Below are 19,002 nucleotides of genomic sequence, written 5' to 3'. Positions count from 1 at the left end.
GGAAGCTGTGCCAGGGGAGGGTCAGGTTGGACATGAGGAGAAGTTTCTTCACCCAGGGGGTGCTGGACACTGAACAGGCTCCCCAGGGAGGTGTCACAGCCCCAACCTGACAGTGTTCAAGAAGAGACTGGACAACGTCCTCAGACTCACGGTGTGACCTGTGGGGTGTCCTGTGCAGGGACAGGAGTTGGACTCGATGAGCCTTGTGGGTCCTTCCAGCTGAAGACACTCTATGATTGTACGATTCTGTGTCTCATGTCCGCAGGTCACTCGCCGTCCCCCAGCACCTCGTTCCCCGAGGGGCAGGTGGACTCACTCCTCTCCATCATCTCCAGCCAGAGGGAACGTTTCCGGGCCAGGAACCAGGAGCTGGAGGGGGTACGCTGGGTGGGGAGGGCAGCTGCAGGACTGCAGCCTGGAGCTGGCTGCTTTAATGTCCTGCAGGGAGTTTATTATCAGCACCACTGCACACAAGAGAAAAATATCACATATTCTGCAGTTAGGACCAAAGCCTCCCCCTTCCCATTGGCGCTGCTCCAGTTCAAGGACAGATCTAATTCCCCGTCGCCTTGTGGGTGCGCTTGGCCGTCTAGCACAGCATTTGGGTGCACACAGGGAATGTGGTTTAGAGTAAAAACCCAATAGATCTGCAAATTGAAGTACAGCTCAAAACAACCTCTTCAAAGCCAGGAGGTTGGTTTTGCATTCCCCCCGTGGGGGCCGGGTCTCAGCCCAAAGCCACCTGCAGCCACCACAGCTGCCCCGGCCCATATCCAGCCATGGAGAGATCGGGTTTGTTGATGGTTCAGTTCTGGGGGTCCTGTTCCACAGCAGCTGCGACAGTTTTAATTTGGGAGCAATTTTAATTTAAAGCTGGGGGATTTTTAATTACTGAGAGGCTACTGAACCCCAGCTGTCCCCCCTTCTGCCTCCCCCATGATTAGATCCCATCCTGTCCCTGTCCTCGCTGCTAATGGCCCCTGTGCCCCCGTGCAGGAGAACCGCATGATGCAGCACACGGTGCAGGCTCTGCAGAGCGAGCTGGACAACCTGAGAGCCGACAACATCAAGCTCTACGAGAAGATCAAGTTCCTCCAGAGCTACCCCGGCCGGGTGAGTGGCTGTTTGTCTGTCTGTCTGTCTGTCCTCCAGCTGGGTTCACACAGACAAACAGACCCCAAACACAGACCGTTGCCCTCCGTGTACAAGAGCAATGGGGAAACTGCACGTTACTCACATGCACCTTGCATGGAAGTTGGAAAATGGGAGATAATTGGGGTGAAGAAGAGTCCAGAGCTCTGCCTAGAGGAGCAATGGTCAGTTTGAACTGTGCTGAGGGGTGTCTAGCATCTCTAATGCCAGAAGCTCAGATTTCCTCCCTGAAAAAGCTGCTACAAACCCTTTTGATGCTCACAGCCGGCAGCCTGATGCTCCAGCAGGCAAGCTGCAGATGCTCCTGCCCAACCAGGCAGCAAGCAGTTAAATCGGGACCTCCTGCAATAAATCCCTGCAGTCAGAGCCTGAAAAATAATTCATCTTGTCATACCTGTGCGCATTCCCCGCCACCCTGAATTTCTTGTGGCCAGCAGAGAGAGCTGCCTTGCTTCCTGCTCTCCTGGGCCAGGGCCCCAAAAGAGCAGAAACAAGCTCAAAAGCTTCCCAGTAATCCCAGTAACACCAGGAGGAGGCTGAAGACCTCTCTAGAACCTGCTCTGCTCCTGCCCTGTCCCTGGGAGGTTTCATCCCTGGAAATCCCTGGGGCTTTCGCAAGTGGGTCAGGCTGATGCCTTGGGAGCTTTAAACTGCAGCTGTTTCCTCGGTCAGAGCTGGGCTGTCATGACCTTGGGCCTTCCTGGTCACTGCTAAAGTGACAATAACTGGGGAGGGACAGGGGTTGAAACACCGGCTCCTCGCCCTGCCTGCCCTGCCATCCTCCAGCTGCTGGCTGGACTGAATCTGTTCTATTGATGGATATTTTAATAGTGTTTGGGGATGGGAAACTCCTGCAGTCGTGAAGGACCTTATTTGGTCCTTTTATTTATGTCTCAGTGATGACACTGGGTTGGCCCCTCTGACATTTTTGCCCGTTTCTCCCGCGGAAGATCATATCCATGTTTGTCTGAATGCCATTCACATGACCTAAAGAGCAGAAGCCTTCGACGCAGCAGCACGGGGGATTGCATAATTCACCCCCTAATCGGGCATGTGACACGTTAAAAATAATCATCAAAGATCATTCAATAAGGCCAGGCCGTAGTGAATTCATCGCCCCTAAATTGGGAGCTGGTCTCATCGCTGGCTCCCGGCCGCGCGGTGACCCGGGGATCGGATTGCGGTGTGTAAGGGCATATTTGCTAAAGGTCTGTGTGCCGCGGGGTTTACCCACCGTGGAACGGGACCAGCGGGCTGGACAAGCTGCAGCACGTAGGAACGGGTCCAGAAAACCCTGGGTAAATGTCAGCATCACCACGCTGGTGGGGCCGAGCTGGAGAAGACACGGTGCTAGGAACAGGGGAGCTTGTGTCTGTCTCTGGGGCTCACACCGGGCTGTGACTGCTCCTGGTGACGGGACATGCCATTTCCAGGCTGGTTTTGGGTAGAAACAATGCGGAATCTGCACTTCTCGTGTCCTGCAGAGGTAGTGTTGGAGAAAGGAGGAGCAGGGATGTGCAGGATGCAGGAGCATCCTCAGGGCTTGCCACCGAGGTGAGGCTGCAGGAGGGGAACCTCTGTCCCCGGAGGAGTTTAAAACCCAGCCTGTCTGAACCAACTTAAATCTTTCAGTCTTTTCAAGGAGTTTCCTTCATTTTCCTTGCCCCATGCCCAGCTAATAACAGCTGTAGGTTTAAACAATTACTGGGTGTTTCAAAAAGATGGACCCGATTTCAAAGCAGTATATTTCACAACAGCAACATGTTACAATTACACGAAAATGTACAAATGGTTTAATGGGGCATTTAGTGGTAATCACTTGAAACCCTATGCCCTGCCACTTCAAGTGGTAAGAGTTTCATTCATGGGCAGTTCGTGGTTGCAAAGATACAGTGATTTCAAATTGGGTCCATCTCTTTGAAACACTGTATTTCCTCCTCCTAAACTGCTCTCTTCCTCCTACCTGACCCAGCAGCAAAGGATTCAGGGTGGGATTTGCAGTATCCCAGGCATTTCCAGATGAGATCTCTGGGGTGACACAGATGACCATTATTTCATAGAAAGGGAAAAAAATAGGGGGACATGAGTGGAGTTCCTATGGAAGAAAGGACTTTGTTAAATAGCCCCTGTAGTGCAGCTCCTTTTTGAAGCTGACGGATCACGTCAGCCCTGTGGGTCAGCCCTGGGCTGTGCTGCTCCATCCTTTGGGGGTCATTTCTTCTAAATGAGCAGCTCGGAGGGGTTTCTGGCCCTTTGCTAGCTGTCCACAAACCACTTACATGGGGGGACAGGTACCAGAGCTCTGCTGTCCCCCATTTCTCACCTTCTCTTTGCTCCACAGGGCGGCAGCAGGGACGACACAGAGCAGCGCTACTCCTCCCAGTATGAAGAGCGCCTGGACCCCTTCTCCTCCTTCAGCAGGAAGGTAGGAAAAGGTTTCGAAGTTACAGTCCATGAGGAGGCTGCATTTGCTTGGTTCTGGTTTTGCTTGCAAGGTGGTCTGGATTTGTGAAAGGGAAGGAGCAGCCAGAAAGTGAAACCCCTCGGGGAAATTATTTTGTCACCCAGGTGAAATCCAGGGGCAGCACTCTGAAAGCATAAAATACGCTCAAACGCCATTCACTTAAAATTTTAAAATTAAAAATAAAAAATAAGTCATTGTGCCCATGTGATGTTCCCTGTGGCTGTGTGTATATGGGGAGCGGGAGCATCCCGGGGCACAGAGCTCCTTCCCTGATTTGCAAACCCTAAATGAGCCTTTTGAGCCTTGAAATCACCTTCTGGTACCACTTACTTGCAGGAGCGCCAGCGCAAGTACCTGAGCCTCAGTCCCTGGGATAAGGCCACGCTGAGCATGGTGAGTGGGCTGCCCCTGGGGGTTTTTAGCACGGTGCCGTGCCGGGGCCACGCTGGGGCTGCCTTTGGGAGAAATCACTTTCCTCCCTTGCCCATCCCTTTCCCCCCTCAATCGCACCGCATCCCAGGGGCTCCTGGCCGGAGCGGGTGACCCAGCCCCAACCCAGTGAGCAATGCCACAGGCCAGTGTCAGGGCACGGCCGAGGAGCTTGGGGACAGCGTGTGTCTCAGCGGGTCACCATGAACCGCTGTCTTCCTTCCAAAAAAGCATTGGGGACAGTATCGGGGAGCTGCCGTTGGTGCAGAAGCAGAGGGTCCTCTCCTGAGCCATGGTGGGCAGCAGAGCTACCGCTGCCACCGCAGGCTTTGGCTGCCATCTCTTCGGGATGAATGCTGCTTTCTGAGCTAAAAATGTTGTTATTCAGAAGATCAGACTCATATTTTAATCTGTGACATTAGCAGCAGGCTCAGGTTTTGGCTGAGTTAACCCCTGAGTAGCCAGCAGAACAGAGGTTAATGTGGGACCACTGGTCTGCAACAGCCGCAGAATACAGAATTATCTTGTAATAAAGGCAAAGTTGTCATTTGCATAAAAACCAAGCAAATGCCAACATGAATATGGATTGGGTGGCGTGCCAGCACCACGGAGAATTAATGAAAGGCATTTACAAAAAGAAATGACTTAGGGGAGTTATTCCTTGGGAATATTTAAGAACATAATCTTGTTTGTTACAGCAGCCTCCGCCGTGGCCATGAATAGCAAAGAAGATTTCAGCCCAGAATTGGTTTGGTGGGAGATCTGTGGGTTTTAATGCCAGCTTTGGAAAGCCTGCGTGGTGGTTTGGGGAATGTGCTTATGTCCATAATGAATCCCTAGCTTGTACAGCAGGAATAAAAAGTTGCTCTGTAGGAAGGTGGGATCCATGCTTCTAAGCTGCTTTTCTAGGCTGTGGTTACTCCTGACTTTGGGTCTTTTGAAGGGATGGACATGAAGATTTTCCCATCAGGACCCCAGTGTCCAGGGCCAGATGGGCTCAGACATTATCAGGGTCTTGCTGCTGTTCAGTGGCCCCTCCAAAATGAGGGGTTGGAGTGGGACACAACCCAGCCCTACAGGGTTTCTGGGGCCCACTGAGCTCAGACGTCATAGAATCATAGAATTTAGGTTGGAAAAGACCCTCAGGATCATAGAGTCCAACCATAACTAAGTGTAGCGCTAAACTATGTCCTTAAGAACCTCAGTTGCTGTGGGCTGGCACAGGGCTGGCAAAGGTGAAGGGTAGATCTTTCAGGATAGACTTTGCAGAGCCAGAGAAACGGGTAAACCAGCAGACCAGGGCACTGGTGAGGTTTTGAAGATGCTCAAAGAATTTTCTTTGCAGTCGCACTCCATAATCCCCCAGGGCAACGTCCATCTGGCAGCCCCTGCTCTGGGGGGTTTGCTGTAGCCCAGGCGGTGCTGTTTGCCTTCCCAAGGGCCATCAATGTGCCTCCACCTCGACCTTCCCTTAAATGCAGATATCTGTGACAAGTAGGCAGGGCAGCAGGGCAAGCTGTGGGACCCCAGGGACCTGCCCGGGCCACCAGCTCCAGCCACAAGCCTCCCCCACGCACCAGGAGAGGCTTTTACTGGGGAGAGCAGCTGGAGCTCCAGCACGCAGCTCCCCTCAAATCAATAGCCCAAAAAATGCCAGGGCGCTTGAGAGGCTGCACTGTCTGGCTACGAAATTGTCCTTGGCATCATTCCTGGGGTCCCGCAGCAGAGCTGGGGTGCAGGCAGGGCTGCGCGGCAGAGCCAGCTTTCGGGGACACAGCACAGCGTCTGCTCAGCCGCCCCGCCGAGGGAACGCTGCAAATCGCAAGTTCTTGGAGTTCACAAATTAAAAAATCCGTGAGACTTAATTACTGCCGGTGTTTCTCTCCACAGCGGCGCCAAGCTGCAGGCAGGCACTGAGGCAGGGCTGGCACCGGGGGAGCGGGCGGAGCCGGGGGAGAAAATTGGGGGAAAATGGGCTCAGAACAACCCCCTGAGAGAGTTTTCAGTGGGGGGAACCCCGCAGTTCACAGCCCTGAATTCACCTTGATTTGGGTGATTTTGGGCTGAGAGCATAGGCACTTGTGGTAGTCACCTTGAAGAGCGGCTGTTCGGAGATTGGCACAGATGGGTGGCAAAGCATCCTGTCTCATGTGTTTACGTAGGGTCCAGCACAAACAGGACCCCTCAGCCAGGGTTTCTCTGAGCCTGTGTGTGGGGAGGGCTGGTTTCCACTGACCCCCCCTTAAAATGGGATTTTCTGTTCTCCTCTTGCTGCAGGGGCGGCTCATCCTGTCCAACAAGACAGCTCGTACCATTGCCTTCTTCTACACCCTGTTCCTGCACTGCCTCGTCTTTCTGGTAAGCACGGGGGCCACAGGGGGGCAGGTGCCTCAATAAATGTCAGCAAGCATCCCATCCAGAGGGGATCTTTGCATCTTTAAGATATTATGCCAAGTGAGTGTGTTGCAGCCGTACTGGCTCATCACCAGCTCCGGAGGCACAGGGAGCGCAAGCAGCACGGCTCAGCAGGGACACATACATGTCATGGTACAAACTCCTCCTATATGCTTGCACAGTTTCTATGAGTTTATTTATCATTTCAGGGGAAAGGAAAAAAATAATCATCAATAATTAAACGATGAAACAAGATGAAAGACAAATCAGAACAATATTTCCATCCTCTTCTCAAAGTAAAACCGACTTTGTGTTATTTTGGTGAGGAAAGGAGCAAAGAAAATAAAAAGTTAAACATCATTAAATTTTAAAGCTCTAACAACAACAACAAAAAAATCCTGAAATTCATAAATATTACATGGCTGGAATGATCTTACTTCATCTAGACACAAAAGGGCCTGAAATGCAGCACCCAGCGCTGCCTGGGCTGGGCACACACCATGTGTCGGACTGGGGACCGGCCAAACCCGGCTCCTCCATCCCCACCTGGGATCAAAGTCTTTGCCACTAATGCTGAGAAACAGCACAGCCTTCACCCCTTCCCACCCACTGCCTTCTGCTGTTGGGATTGCAATTAACCCTAATTTGGAGGCCAGCTGAAGGCTGTTTGTGGAATTAGAGTATTTCCCGGGTGCCAAGATAACAACAGCTTGCAAATCCCCAAGGCTTTGATGCACCAGCCTGGGGTGGGGTGTTTCTCCCTCTTCCTAAAATGTCCCCAGCTCCTTGTGCCACAGCTTTGACATGGAAACCCAGTGGCACAGAGAGAAAAAGGAGCTGAACAAAGACCCTCCTGAAGCCTGTACCAAAAACACGTCTCCATCCGTGTGCAGCCTCGAGCGTACCCACCTTGCCCCAAACCACTGCAGCTGCGGCAGCACCGGACTGGCAAAAATAACCCCAGGGAAAGGTCATCCTGACCTTCCTGAGGGCAACCCCTGAAACATACACTGGTACCACAGGGCTGTGAAACAGGTTTCACCCAGAGCATCACTTTAGGTCTCTGCTTGATGCGCAAAAGCCACAGGCGCCTGCAGAACGCAGGCAGGGATTTTGCTGTTGGCCGCGGGGACGGGCTGGCACAGCGGTGGCACAAGCTGCTGTGGGAGCAGGCGGAGGAAAGCAGGGCTGATTGCATTTCTTGTTTTGCAGGTGCTCTACAAAACGGCCTGGAGCGAGAGCGTGGGACGGGACTGCGCTGCGTACTGCGCCAAGAAGTGGGTGTGAGGACGGGCTGGCTCAGCCTGGGCTCGGGAGCATCATCCGCCTCGGTTCGGTGGATGGAGCACGGTGCTTTGCAGCAGTTTTTTTGGATGCTGCTTGATGCACCTCTATCCTGGAGATGAGGGTGGTTAATTGGGATTTAAATCCTTGATCCAATGAGGATGGGGGGTGGGAAAGGTGGACAGAGCAAGGCAACCACCTCTCTTCAGTTGGGTGTTTTTCAAATCCCTTCCATCTTGGCCACCGGCGTGCTTCAGACCTTGCTGTGAGTTAACATGGCTTTGCCTTTTCCCCAGGTACGCCGACCACGTCCACAAGTTCCACGAGAACGGGGACGCGGGTGACATGTGGCAGTGACGGCTGGACACAACCCCACTGGTGCTGGCTCTCCTTTCATCCCGCATCAGGATTTGTCCCATCGCTCCCTGCCAATTGCTTTCACTGTCGCTTCGCTTTCTGCTTCATAGGATGGAGGCAATGATCATGCCCCGCTCCCACCCTTGGAAATCAAAAGCCTCAGCTAATGGAGAGTTGTTTTGCAGTATTTCCAGCCCTCCCTCCCTCCCTGGAGGAGGCTGCAGTGATGCCCATGTCCTCCTGATGTCCCGGGGAGCTCAGTGCATGGAAAATGCAAGACAAGAGGCACACCTCTTAGATGTGATCTCTCTTTCCATCCTTTTTAAAATCCAGTGCAACACTGAATGGACTAAATTTAACCAGAAATGGGGGGGGGGGGGGGGGGGAACCAACCTCCTGAATTTGCATTTTCAAATGTCGTGATATTTGAGAATTCCTATTTTGCTCCAGTTTATTGAATTGTGAGAAGGCAAGCAGTTCTGCCGGGCTCTGCCAGAGTGAGCGAGACAGCGGCAGATAAAAACCAGCCATCCCCGACATTGGGGTTGTTCAGCACGTCCCCTTCTCGCTGCCTCTGGAGTCCCATGAAGCTGTTGCTCCATTTGTGAAGCTCTGGGCTCCATTTGAGGGGCTTCTGGGGACCTTCTGCTGCTCCTGTTCCCTGACTGCTGAGCACCAGCAGATGCTCTGCTTGAGCCGGAGCCCTGGGCTTGAAAACAGCCCAGTTAGGTCAGACTTAATGGGCGTGAAGGGAGGTGTTGGTCAGGACTGATCTCACAGGGACGCTCTCCTCGCTGAGGTGGTTCTGCCGAGCGTTGGTTGCTCTTCTGGGTGCGATGGCTTCACCAAATACCAGGCAGTACCTGCTTCGGATGGGGCTTTACTTGCCCCATAGTTGATCTGCTCAACATTTGATCCTTGCAGGAAACCACGAGTCAAATGGATGAATTGCTGGTGGCGGGTGTGCTGGGTGATGATTTGGGTTGATTTGGGGAGACAGAGGTGACAGCGGAAGCTCTGATTAAAAAGAGCCAGTCCCAGCACCCCCCATCCCTGTCTCGGCTCACTGTGACCGCATGGTGCAGGAAGATATTAGCTTGTTAGCACGGTCCTCAATTAAAATTCCCCTCCAAAGACAGGAGAATAGTGTTGCTTCCAATTAATATTTCATTGCAGATTCAGATCTGTTCACATTCACGCTGCTGGGAAGCCAGAGCCTCTGACGGAGCGTGCAGGCAGCGATAGGCTTCACATCTGCCACGGGCAGCCCGTGTTTATTTATAGGAGCTGTGGCCCGTGGCTAAATGTAAAATACTCATAAAGTGAAGGGAGGGATAAACCCCAAGGGACCAAGCTGCACCTGTCCCGCTCGGCGCGGGGTAACGCGAGCCGGTCCGGAAGGGAGGCACCGCAGGGCGAGATGCCCGCGGGGGTTTGGGGTGATGCTGCCGTGTGCCGGGGACTTCTCCATCCACTGATCGACTTCGGATGTGGAGGAGATGAGCTTTTGCTGTCTGAAATCAGTAGCTCAGAAACGTGATCCGGGGAAGGCTGGGATGCTTGTTGAGGCTTTGTTGGGGAAGGTTAAATTTGCTTTTTTTAGAAGCTGTGTGTGGTGTCTTGGAATTGCAAAACTTCTGCAGCTATTCACACTTGTACTCTTCATAAATGACTTAAAATAGATGTTGAGCTCTGCGGGACAAGTGATAAAATAAACTTAGACGTGCATTGACCGGGTGCTTTTGTGCTTTGCTTCCTTTTTTTTTTTTTGACTTTTGATATTAAACAACTGAGAAATGTCCTGCTCGAATCCAAGGGCAGAGTGTGCAGCTAATTTTAGAAACCCATTACAGCAGCTAAAGGCACTGGTGTCTCGCAGCGCCGGGAAGGGCAAGACCTCTGTCCCCACGTGCCGGAGCTGTTGTCCCGGCTGCCGGTGAACACCGGTGTCCCACGGGCCAGGCTCCCAGAGAGGGACCTGAGCACAGGCAACCTCCAAAACCACGAGGCTGTCGATACAGGCACTAAGGTTGAATGGTGTAAATTTGCCTGGCATTTGCATGATCCCTCCCTTCCTCATCCTCTGTTTTTTTCTTGCTTTTCCAGCACCAGGGGACCCCGAAAGCCCCAGCTGCTTTGCAGGCTCTGACTTTGTGTTTTAGCCATAGCTTCCTTCTGCCGAGGGGGTTTGGAGGGAGCTGTGTCCCCGCTGCAAGGGGCTGAAGAGCAGAGGCTGTGCCAGAGGTTTTGCAGCCCCCGACATGCCCAGGTCTTACTGGACCCCTGTCCCTGGAGCTGCTGGGTCTTGTCCCTCGGGCATAGCCGTCACCTCCTTCCATGCAAAATAAAAACTAACAAATTCACCAGTTTGCCTCAAAATCCCTCCTGGGGAGAGTGGGTGTTAGATGTGGGGTGTTGTTTTCTCTGTTTTGCAGATTCCAGCAACTCCTACTGCTGTTGCATGGACCCGCGTCTCCTGCCATCCCCCGATGTCATCCGGGTGTCCCAAAGAGCAAACAACCGCTGCTCCAGAGAGTGCAGTTTTGGCTGCCAAAACCCTCTGACCAGAGGCAGGGGAAGCCCGAGCTGGGGAGGGCTCTGGGTCCCACGGCTGGCCGGCACCTCGGCCAAGTTTTCGGAGCTGCTTTCTGAAGACGTGCTGGAGGCAAAGGGCTCGGGCAGCACACAGCACAGCATCGCTGGTAGCACTGAGCCCAGACCTGCTTCTCCTCTGAAAAAAACAAGGCAGCAGGTCAGTTATAGGAAGCAGGAGCCGCAAATTCAAGCAAGAGCTGTGATTCAGCTCACCCCGTGTGGGCTTTGCTGTACGCAGGATAAATGCCGCCCTGCCTGGCGGGTAGCGGGGCTGCCCTTGCTGTCACATCATGCATGGGATTTGGGGTACATCCAACTCATCTCACCCTACTTGGCCCATCACCTGTTTCTTGGGTGTCACTGAGTGACCTTTTGGGGATGTGTTTGCTCAGAGCATGGTTCAGTTTTCCTTACAGTTGGGCGAGGAGAGAAACAGCAGCAAGGCAGGCACCCTCTGCTGTGGAGCGACGGCAGCTCCGAAATGCTGTTCCCCAAATGCAGAAGTCCCCGGAGGTGGCCATGGCAGCACGTGCACAGACTGGGGCTGAGTCAGCTGCCAGAAGGGACACGGTGTCTGCCCGTGGCACTGGTGTGACCGCGGCACCCACCGTGGCAGACGGCGGTTGGAGCAGCATCTCTGCACGGATCCTGATGCTCCTCCATCCGCAGCATGAGGGCAGGTACCACATTGCACTGCTGCAGGTGGACAGATCCACTGCAACCCCCTGGACACCCCTACAGACCCACACCCCCATATATGCATGCCCTATAGACCCTATGGATCTATATAGACCCACCCTGAGCCCCAGCACCCCATTTTTGGCCCGGTTCAGAGGGCAGCCCCGAAGCACCCCACAGCCTGGCCCTGCTGGGTCCCTGCGTTTAAAACACAGGAGATTTTTTTGCTAATTTGGTTTGAAAGCCCCTTTTATCCCTGAGTGACTCAAAAGAAAAGGATTTCAGCGACCCCTTGCTCTCCCTCGCCGTTTTGAATTTGATTATGGGAAACAATTTTAATTAGTATCGACAGATACTCGGGAAAATAATTACAGGAAAACCTGTGCTTTTTATATCCATTTAACCTGCTAATCTTCTGTCCCATCTCAGAGACCCACGCTGAATTTCGGGGAGTGGCGGGGGTTGATATGGTAATAAAAGGCTCCCGGGGAAGCCTGGATGGTTAATGAGATAACAGGCTGCTCACATCTGGGTCACAAGTTCAGTTTTTGCCACGGGCAGAAGAGGCAGGAGAGAAATCACTGCCAGGATGCGGCCGATCTGTCTTGATTTTCGGCTGCAGCGCAAACCCCACCTGCCCCCCCAAGGCAGGGGCGAGGGGTCCGATCCTGCTGCAGCCCCACACCGTCCCCCCATGCAGGAGATCCTGAATTCCCTGGCAGCCCAGTGGGTGCGTGCCCATGTGCAGGAGGAGCACAGCAATGTGGCAACATCTGCAGGGCTATAAAAAATATATATATATATATGAAAAAAATATATATATGATTTTTCTAAAGGTCTCCAGACAGGCACCTCATCCCTCCAACCCGGTGTCTGCTGGCGACGGATCCCCAGAACCACTAATGCGCAGGCAGCAAACGTTTGCCCCCGCTCTGCAAATGGAAAAGCGAGATCGATGGGGTTGGAGCGGAGCTGAATGGAGCGGAGGCAGCGCCTGGCGTGCAGGATGCCAGCGAGCCTCCCACGCCGGCAGGAACGGAGCTTCGCAAACACAAACACAGGCAGAGCCAGCGCCGGGAGAAACGCGCCCGGCACTGCGGGTTATTTTAAGTTCAGGGTGTACCCAGGAAATGCGACAGATAAACAGATCGCAGGGCTCGGGGTTCACAGGGACCGTGGCGACGGGTCAGCGCACAGACACAGCCCATACGGAAAAAATAAAGGGGATAAGATATAAAGGGTTTGGATATCTGGAGGCAGGAGCCTGAGCAGCCCGGCCATAGGAATCGATTTGTATTTATTTTTGGAAGAGCAGCTCTAATTATCCGCTGAGAGCAGGCAGGAAAATGGTGGTGGATTTCCACCTCCTGATGCCTTTTAAATCAAGGCTGAATGTTTGTCTCGAAGACACGCTCTGGTTCGGCCAGGAGTTACTGCCACACGGCAGGAATTATCGGCCGAGGGCTCATGGTGAGCATCACAGCTTTATGATCTATGAACCATCATCCCTCTCATTTCTTTCCTGATAGATGAAGCAGCCAGGGCTGCTGGTTTTAGATGGGTTGTTTTAAAAATGACAGCGGGATTTGGATGCTGTGAACTCCCTTGGTCAGGGTGCATTTGCAGTGGCGTTCTTCGCACTTGGCTGTCCCCAACGAGGACACACGGTCCCATGTAAGAGGTGACAGCAGCCAGCAGAAAGACGTGAGGGCACATGGGAATCACAGTGGGGTTACCTCGATGCCAAAATTGCAGCGATGGGTTGGCACTGTGTACTGCTGGGTGCAGGGTCCAGCATCTCTGCTGCAAGCCCTAATAATGCGGGAACCCCAATAGTCCTGTTAATAGAGGAGCCCTGTTATTAAGCCGGGTTTTGGGCGAGGAGGGCAAAAGCAAAGTCAGGCTCCTCCGCGCGGCCGTGCTGGAAGGTACTGGCTGGTAATAACTGTTTTATTGCTTCCTGTTGTGTTAGACATCTGACGGCAAGCCGGGGCCGAAAGCTGGTGCAGCATATGGAGTGGTCCCCCCCGTCCTCCCCCTCCGCCTTATTTACAGAGTCTCCCTGGAGATGGGCCTCGCAGGCTTTTCCAGCTCCGAGAGGAAGCGGAAAAAATATTTATCTCGCTCCCTCCCTGAAAAGTCTGTTCTCATTAAGGCAGGAAAAAGCAAACGAAGGCGCATAAGGTGGAAATGCGGTGTTGCCACAGGGAGCACCGGGTGGGAGCCAGGGCCAGGGATGCTGAAGAGGTAGTGGGCATGAACTGTCCCCAAATTGTCCCTGCTTCCTATGAGGACATTAACCCTTGGTCAGCCAAACCCAAGCCCTTCATTTCACAGCCCTGCCTTCCACAGGAGGGACACTGGGGTGACATGAGGATGCTTCCATGTCCCACTGCCCCATTATGGCCACAGCCCCACAGGGGCTTGCAAAGTCCTTCCCTGCTCAGCTCCACCTCCAAATTGCCCTGGTTATTCTTTGATTCCTTAATTATGTTTTGTAATGCTGACAAGTGCAGGATGGGCACCCTCAAGCTGCCAACACTGCAACAACATGCTGGTGTGAGGGTCTCCCCCTGCGTCAGCTTGCAATTAAAAATAACAAAGTTTAAAAAAAATGGATATTGGCTGTGTTTCCCTGACTGATGCCCCAGCCATCGATCACCAAGTCGTGCCAGGAACGGCTCCCACTCCACCAGCATTCTCCTGCCAGCCCGGCCCAGCCGGGTGGGAAAGCTCAGTTGTTAGCTGTGTGACGCTTTTAATTGGAAAAACCTGGCTCTGGCCCCAAGGTATGTCAGAGCAGCTGATTCCTTTACCCTGTCCCCTGGAAGACAACAAGCCCGAGTTCCAGCAAGCCACGCTCAGCCCCTGTAATCTCAGCTGTAACACAAAATGGGTGAAAAAGTCGCAGCGCAAAGCCCGGCTTTCCCACCCGCAGAGGAGCGGTGCCGGGGCCGAAGGCAGCACCGCAGCCCTGACACGACCTCCTCTGACGTCTCCTCTTGCCCAGAATAACTGTCCCCACTGGCAGTGGGGGGGGGCCCGCACGTGGCCTGCCAGGTACACAGCCAAAAGTATTCTGGGAGGGAGCAGGGGTGGAGGGGAGCCCACACACCCCGCTGGGGCTTGGCTGTGCTCCCCAGTTGCCCAGCATGGGCAGGCCAGCAGCACCGGGGTCCCTGTGGGGCTGAGCACCCCACTGTGACCCCCCAGGAGGACAGGTCCTTTCCAAGCATCCTGCAAAATGCACAGTAGGTTGTGGAGGGAGGGGATGCAAGGTGTGATTTTTATGAGATATGGAACCATCCCAGGGATGATGGGGGCCCCGAGCCAGCAGGGGGATGGATGCACCCCAGCAGTAAACCGGCTGCAGCACAGGGCTCTGGGGTTACCGCTGCACACACCAGCCCCCACCCCAAATCCTTGCCCTGAACACCCTGTATCTGAGGCCTTTCTGGTGTCTGTCGCTATGGAAACCCCTTCTCACAGTGCTGGTCCAGGCTGAGCCTGTCTGTGCTGCTGCCTCCCCCCTTCACGGGCGGTGGTGGCACAAAGTGATGCTCGGGGAGGGGGTCCTGCAGGTCCCAGCTGCAGCGGGATCAGCAGAGGCACCCCATCAGACTCTCTTGGGGAAATAAAGGGCTCTGTAGGAAATACTATTTTTTAATAGTCTCTTGTTGGTTTTAGAGACTTGGAGAAGATATTTAACTCTGGCATGGACTCACATGAACGATCCTGCTGATGTCCCCAAGAGGCTTTGCTCTCCCCAGGTGCAGGGAGCCAGCACTGTGCCCCTCAGCAGCCAGGAAAGCTCTCCTTGCATTAAAAGATCTTGCTTTGCTCTGCAAACGCTGTCCTCTGTGCAGCCCGTTTCCAGCCAGCATCCCACCCCCCGGGGAGGTGCAGGGGGTGGGAGTGGACAAGGCATCGCCACCCCCCCGGGTCCCCACTGATGGAGAGGACCCCAACATCATCCCCAGGAGCAGATGCTGCTGAGGCTGCACAGCAATCAGTGCACCTCCTGGGTGCGTGGTAGCAGGATGGGACCCCTCCTGTCCCAAACCTGGTGTCTCTGTCCTCTGGGGTGTCACATCCCGCGTGGGGTGGGGAGGGGGCTGCCCTCGCACCTTCCAGTGCCATGGCCCAAAACTGGGATTTTTCAGGGCTTTTTCCCAGTTCCCCTCCACATATGGGTCCGTGCAGGCTCTCAGAGTTTAGGAATTTCACAGATGCTGCTGTGAGCCGTGTGGTTTCACTCCGGGAACTCCTTTGGAGGCTCTTTCACACCAGCCTGGCCGCTCATACACCTTGCACCACTCCCCACGGGCTGGTGAAAAGATGGACAAAGCTTTCAAAGCTAAGGGAAGGTTGGGGTTTTGGAGCTTCTAACACTTTTAAGAGCTGCTCTGAGTCCTGGCAAGGGCAGGTTTGCCTTTAATATTTAATGTGCTGCTTTTTTTTGTAGCCACATGTGCAAGCGTGCATTCAAAGCTGCTGCATAGAGAGCTTTGCACTGTGGAAACACCAGGGCCAGCCTGACCCAGCAGCGTGGGACTGCTTCAAAGCCAAGGTTGCCAGAAGGATGTTCTTCAGCCTGTAGGAAAGGCAAAACCCTGGGAAACCACAACAAGAGAGCCTCTTGGACCAGCACAGTGGGAAATGCTGGGGAGAGGAACCCGCACAGCAAAGATCAGCCCCTCGCTGGCAGCAGCAGCATGATTTCCCCTCCACTGCCAGGCACAAGGACCTGTGATTGCAGGAACATTTGCAAGTGAGAAAGGCAAAGCCCTTTCTGCATCTCTGAGATCTCCAGGGGTTTGGCTCCCAACGGTTGGAGGCTGCAGGTGCGGAGCAGAGAGACCATCGGGATAAAGGGGAGCGCGGAGCAGCAGCGTCGAGGGAGCCCATGGTTGTGTGATGCCTGGGGAGAGCAAGGAGGGCTTCACTTTTGGAAAAACCCCTGGCCAGCATGGCACAGCCACAGAGGATGTGTGGGAAGGCTTTTTGAAGCCATTTCCTCCCGTGGCTGGTTCCTTTACAGTGCTCTGCCCACCAAAACAAAGCCTCTGACACCATCTTTCAAGCATGGCCCCAGCAGAGCATAACAGCACAAAGAAAAGGGATATTTAAGAGACAACCTAAGAGTAGCTAACAGCCTCTCACCTTGCTGCAGCAGAAATGGGAGGCAGATTGGAAGAGAAGATGCAGAAGGTGCCTGTTTCCCCAGGAGCAACACAGCCGGAGGGGCAGGAATGGCCCTGGGGAGCAGCAAAGCAGCAGAGCCCTAGGGTGAGAGGGGGCAGGAGCAATCACACTGGGGTTTTTTGGGTTTTTTGATAGATTTTCAGCTCTGTAGCCCCAGATGTGGACATACTCATGTTGCCTTGACACAGACTGGTGTCTGGGTGCTTGTCCCGACACACGGCAACATCTGCCTGCTAACGCTTGCACGCTTGGCGAGCTCTCCACCTGCCACCCCACCGGTGTGCACAGAGGGGAAGTTTTAGCACAGAAAAAGCATCGCTTTTCATTTGCATGGGCAGGAGGAAGAACGGTGGCAGCGCTGGTGTTCAGCTCTGGTGGCTTCCCCCGCGGTGGCCCTGCTCCCTTGTAAGCAACATGTCCTTACGGGAGATATTGCATTTCTGAATGTAACCAGCTCTCTTCAAAACGTGCTCCCTGGAGCCGCTGAGTGAGCACAAATCTCATCCTGCTGTGTGGGGCCGGGTTGCTCAGAGGGGCCCAGTGAGCTCCGTCCCAGCAGGATGCAGCAGAAGAGACTTCTCCTTCGAGGCACCAAGATCAGGCAAAATGAAACACTTAGGATGGGAAATCTTGAATTGTGTCTGCTGATGCTGAGCTGCACACCCTCTTTTTGCTCCTAATACTGCTCCCAGCACCAGAAGGGATGCAGAAGGGTCGAACCCCAAACATCCTCTCTCCCTGACAGTGTTTTCAGGAGATTGCATGTCTTCCCCACTCATCAAACCCAAATGCTCTGTCTCCATGCAAATTACATCGGTCATCCCAAAGGGAGATGAGGATGGGGTTTACTCCTGTTTGTAAATCCTCCCCAATGGGTTTCAGCTGGTCTGGCTTGGAGCTGCTCTGCGGTTGGCCTTGTCCACCTTTGAGGGTCATCTTGAGAGAGCATCACTCAAACCAGGGCTGCAGAGGGGAAGGAAAAGCTCAGGTTACAGAGGAAATTTTAGCCACGGTCTTTGTGACAAAAGGAAAGGGCTTTTCTCCCTCTCACAGGTAGGTCTGAGTCGGCGGGTGAGGAGGAGAAGGGAATTTGCACGTCAAGGTCTTCACATCAGCATGATCTCTGGGAGAAGGCTCCTCCGGCCCTGCGGCTGGGCTGTCACAGGCTGTTTGCCTCCTCTAACACGCCAAAGGACATTTTAAAGCAATTTCTCCTGCACAAATAAATACAAAACCTAGCTGCTATTTCTCCTGGTTTATTCTCTTTTTTTTCCCTTTCATCCCTGTGACATCTTTCTCCAATAAATCCTTCCCTTAACATCTCATTAGAGACTGTTCCTGGACAATTTGCAGCTGTGACAACCCAGGAAAAGCCCGAGGCCCATCTGCCCGCCTGACAGCTCACATATGCACCCAGCTCTTTGCCATCCCCATGCCATGAAATGGTTTCGAAAGCAGGTTCATGGCTGGGGTGTGATGTCCACGAAGGTTTACTACCTCCCTTCCCAGGGTTTTTCTGGGATGCCGGACAAAACGCTTCACCTCCCACCCTTGCTTTCCTCCCCCTAACACACTTCTCTCTCCCCACTGTCACTTTGTGGCATTGCAAACCCGCAGCATTAGTGTTTTGCAAGAAAAATCTGCAGGAGCATTACACTCCCTGGATAAAAGCCCCACCTGCCCCAGGACGCAGTGAGGATGGAGGCGGTGAAATTAAAAATAACCGGCTGTGCCGGGAGGCGCGGGTGGCGGAGGGCACGCTGCCGGAGCTGGCACGCTCGGCTGCCGGATGCCTCCAGGCACAGCGTTTCAAGGGCACGTCACGCTCCAGCCGGGCAGTTGCCAGCAGCCTCCCCAGCGCTGGCTGCCCCGCTCGCTTGATTCCTTCCAGCGATCTTTTTTTTTTAAAGGCGGCTAATAGCTCCGAGGGAGTCCCGGCGTAATGAGCATTGGCAGAAGTGAGCAGATATTAGGTTTATTCACCACCAGTTTTAAATCATTTAGCATAGCAGCAAGGCCGTGTTTCTACAAGCAATATGTTCTGCTTTACTCGCATCGCGGTTCCTATTGAAGTGGTTTAGTGATGAATGGGGATGGTGGTGTGTGGGTGCCATGTCCATGGTGATGGGAGAGGGACGAGCAAAGCCAGAAACTGGGGTCCTCCAGCCTATCCCTGCCTATGGGAGCTCCCACCGGCTGTGTAGTGGGACCCACAATGCATTTATGGGTTGCTAAACGCAGTCTGTGGCTTTGGTTTAAAAATAAACCCTTAAAAAGACAATCTGGGGAGCTGGACCGGGGATGCTCTTTGCACAGCAGAACGCAGTTCCTCAGGGATTGTTGAGAAAAGTCGAGGGAGAAGTTAAACTTTCACCCCAGCAATTATTGTAAATCTCTTTGGTCAAGGCACAGACGCAAAATTAGCTCTCAAAGCCCTTTGAAGG

General features: G+C 53.6%; 1 protein-coding gene across 2 annotated transcripts in view; it reads left to right on the top strand.

The window, feature by feature from the left end:
• The window catches only part of CUX1 (cut like homeobox 1), a 263,714-nt gene extending 253,901 nt beyond the window's left edge, over positions 1-9,813 (top strand). For both annotated transcript variants that reach the window (XM_065037091.1, XM_065037092.1), the window contains exons 17-23: positions 266-378; positions 997-1,113; positions 3,494-3,577; positions 3,953-4,009; positions 6,323-6,403; positions 7,652-7,716; positions 8,020-9,813. In XM_065037091.1, the coding sequence (XP_064893163.1) occupies positions 266-378; positions 997-1,113; positions 3,494-3,577; positions 3,953-4,009; positions 6,323-6,403; positions 7,652-7,716; positions 8,020-8,080 (578 nt within the window). In that variant the 3' untranslated portion in view covers positions 8,081-9,813. The remainder of the gene's footprint in view (positions 1-265; positions 379-996; positions 1,114-3,493; positions 3,578-3,952; positions 4,010-6,322; positions 6,404-7,651; positions 7,717-8,019) is intronic.
• Positions 9,814-19,002: the final 9,189 nt, after the last annotated feature.

This window comes from Columba livia, chromosome 20 (genome assembly GCF_036013475.1).
Source record: "Columba livia isolate bColLiv1 breed racing homer chromosome 20, bColLiv1.pat.W.v2, whole genome shotgun sequence".
NCBI classification, from domain to species: Eukaryota; Metazoa; Chordata; class Aves; order Columbiformes; family Columbidae; genus Columba; species Columba livia.
The sequence above is the reverse complement of the archived record's forward strand: the minus strand, read 5'-3'. Positions and strand labels throughout refer to the sequence as shown.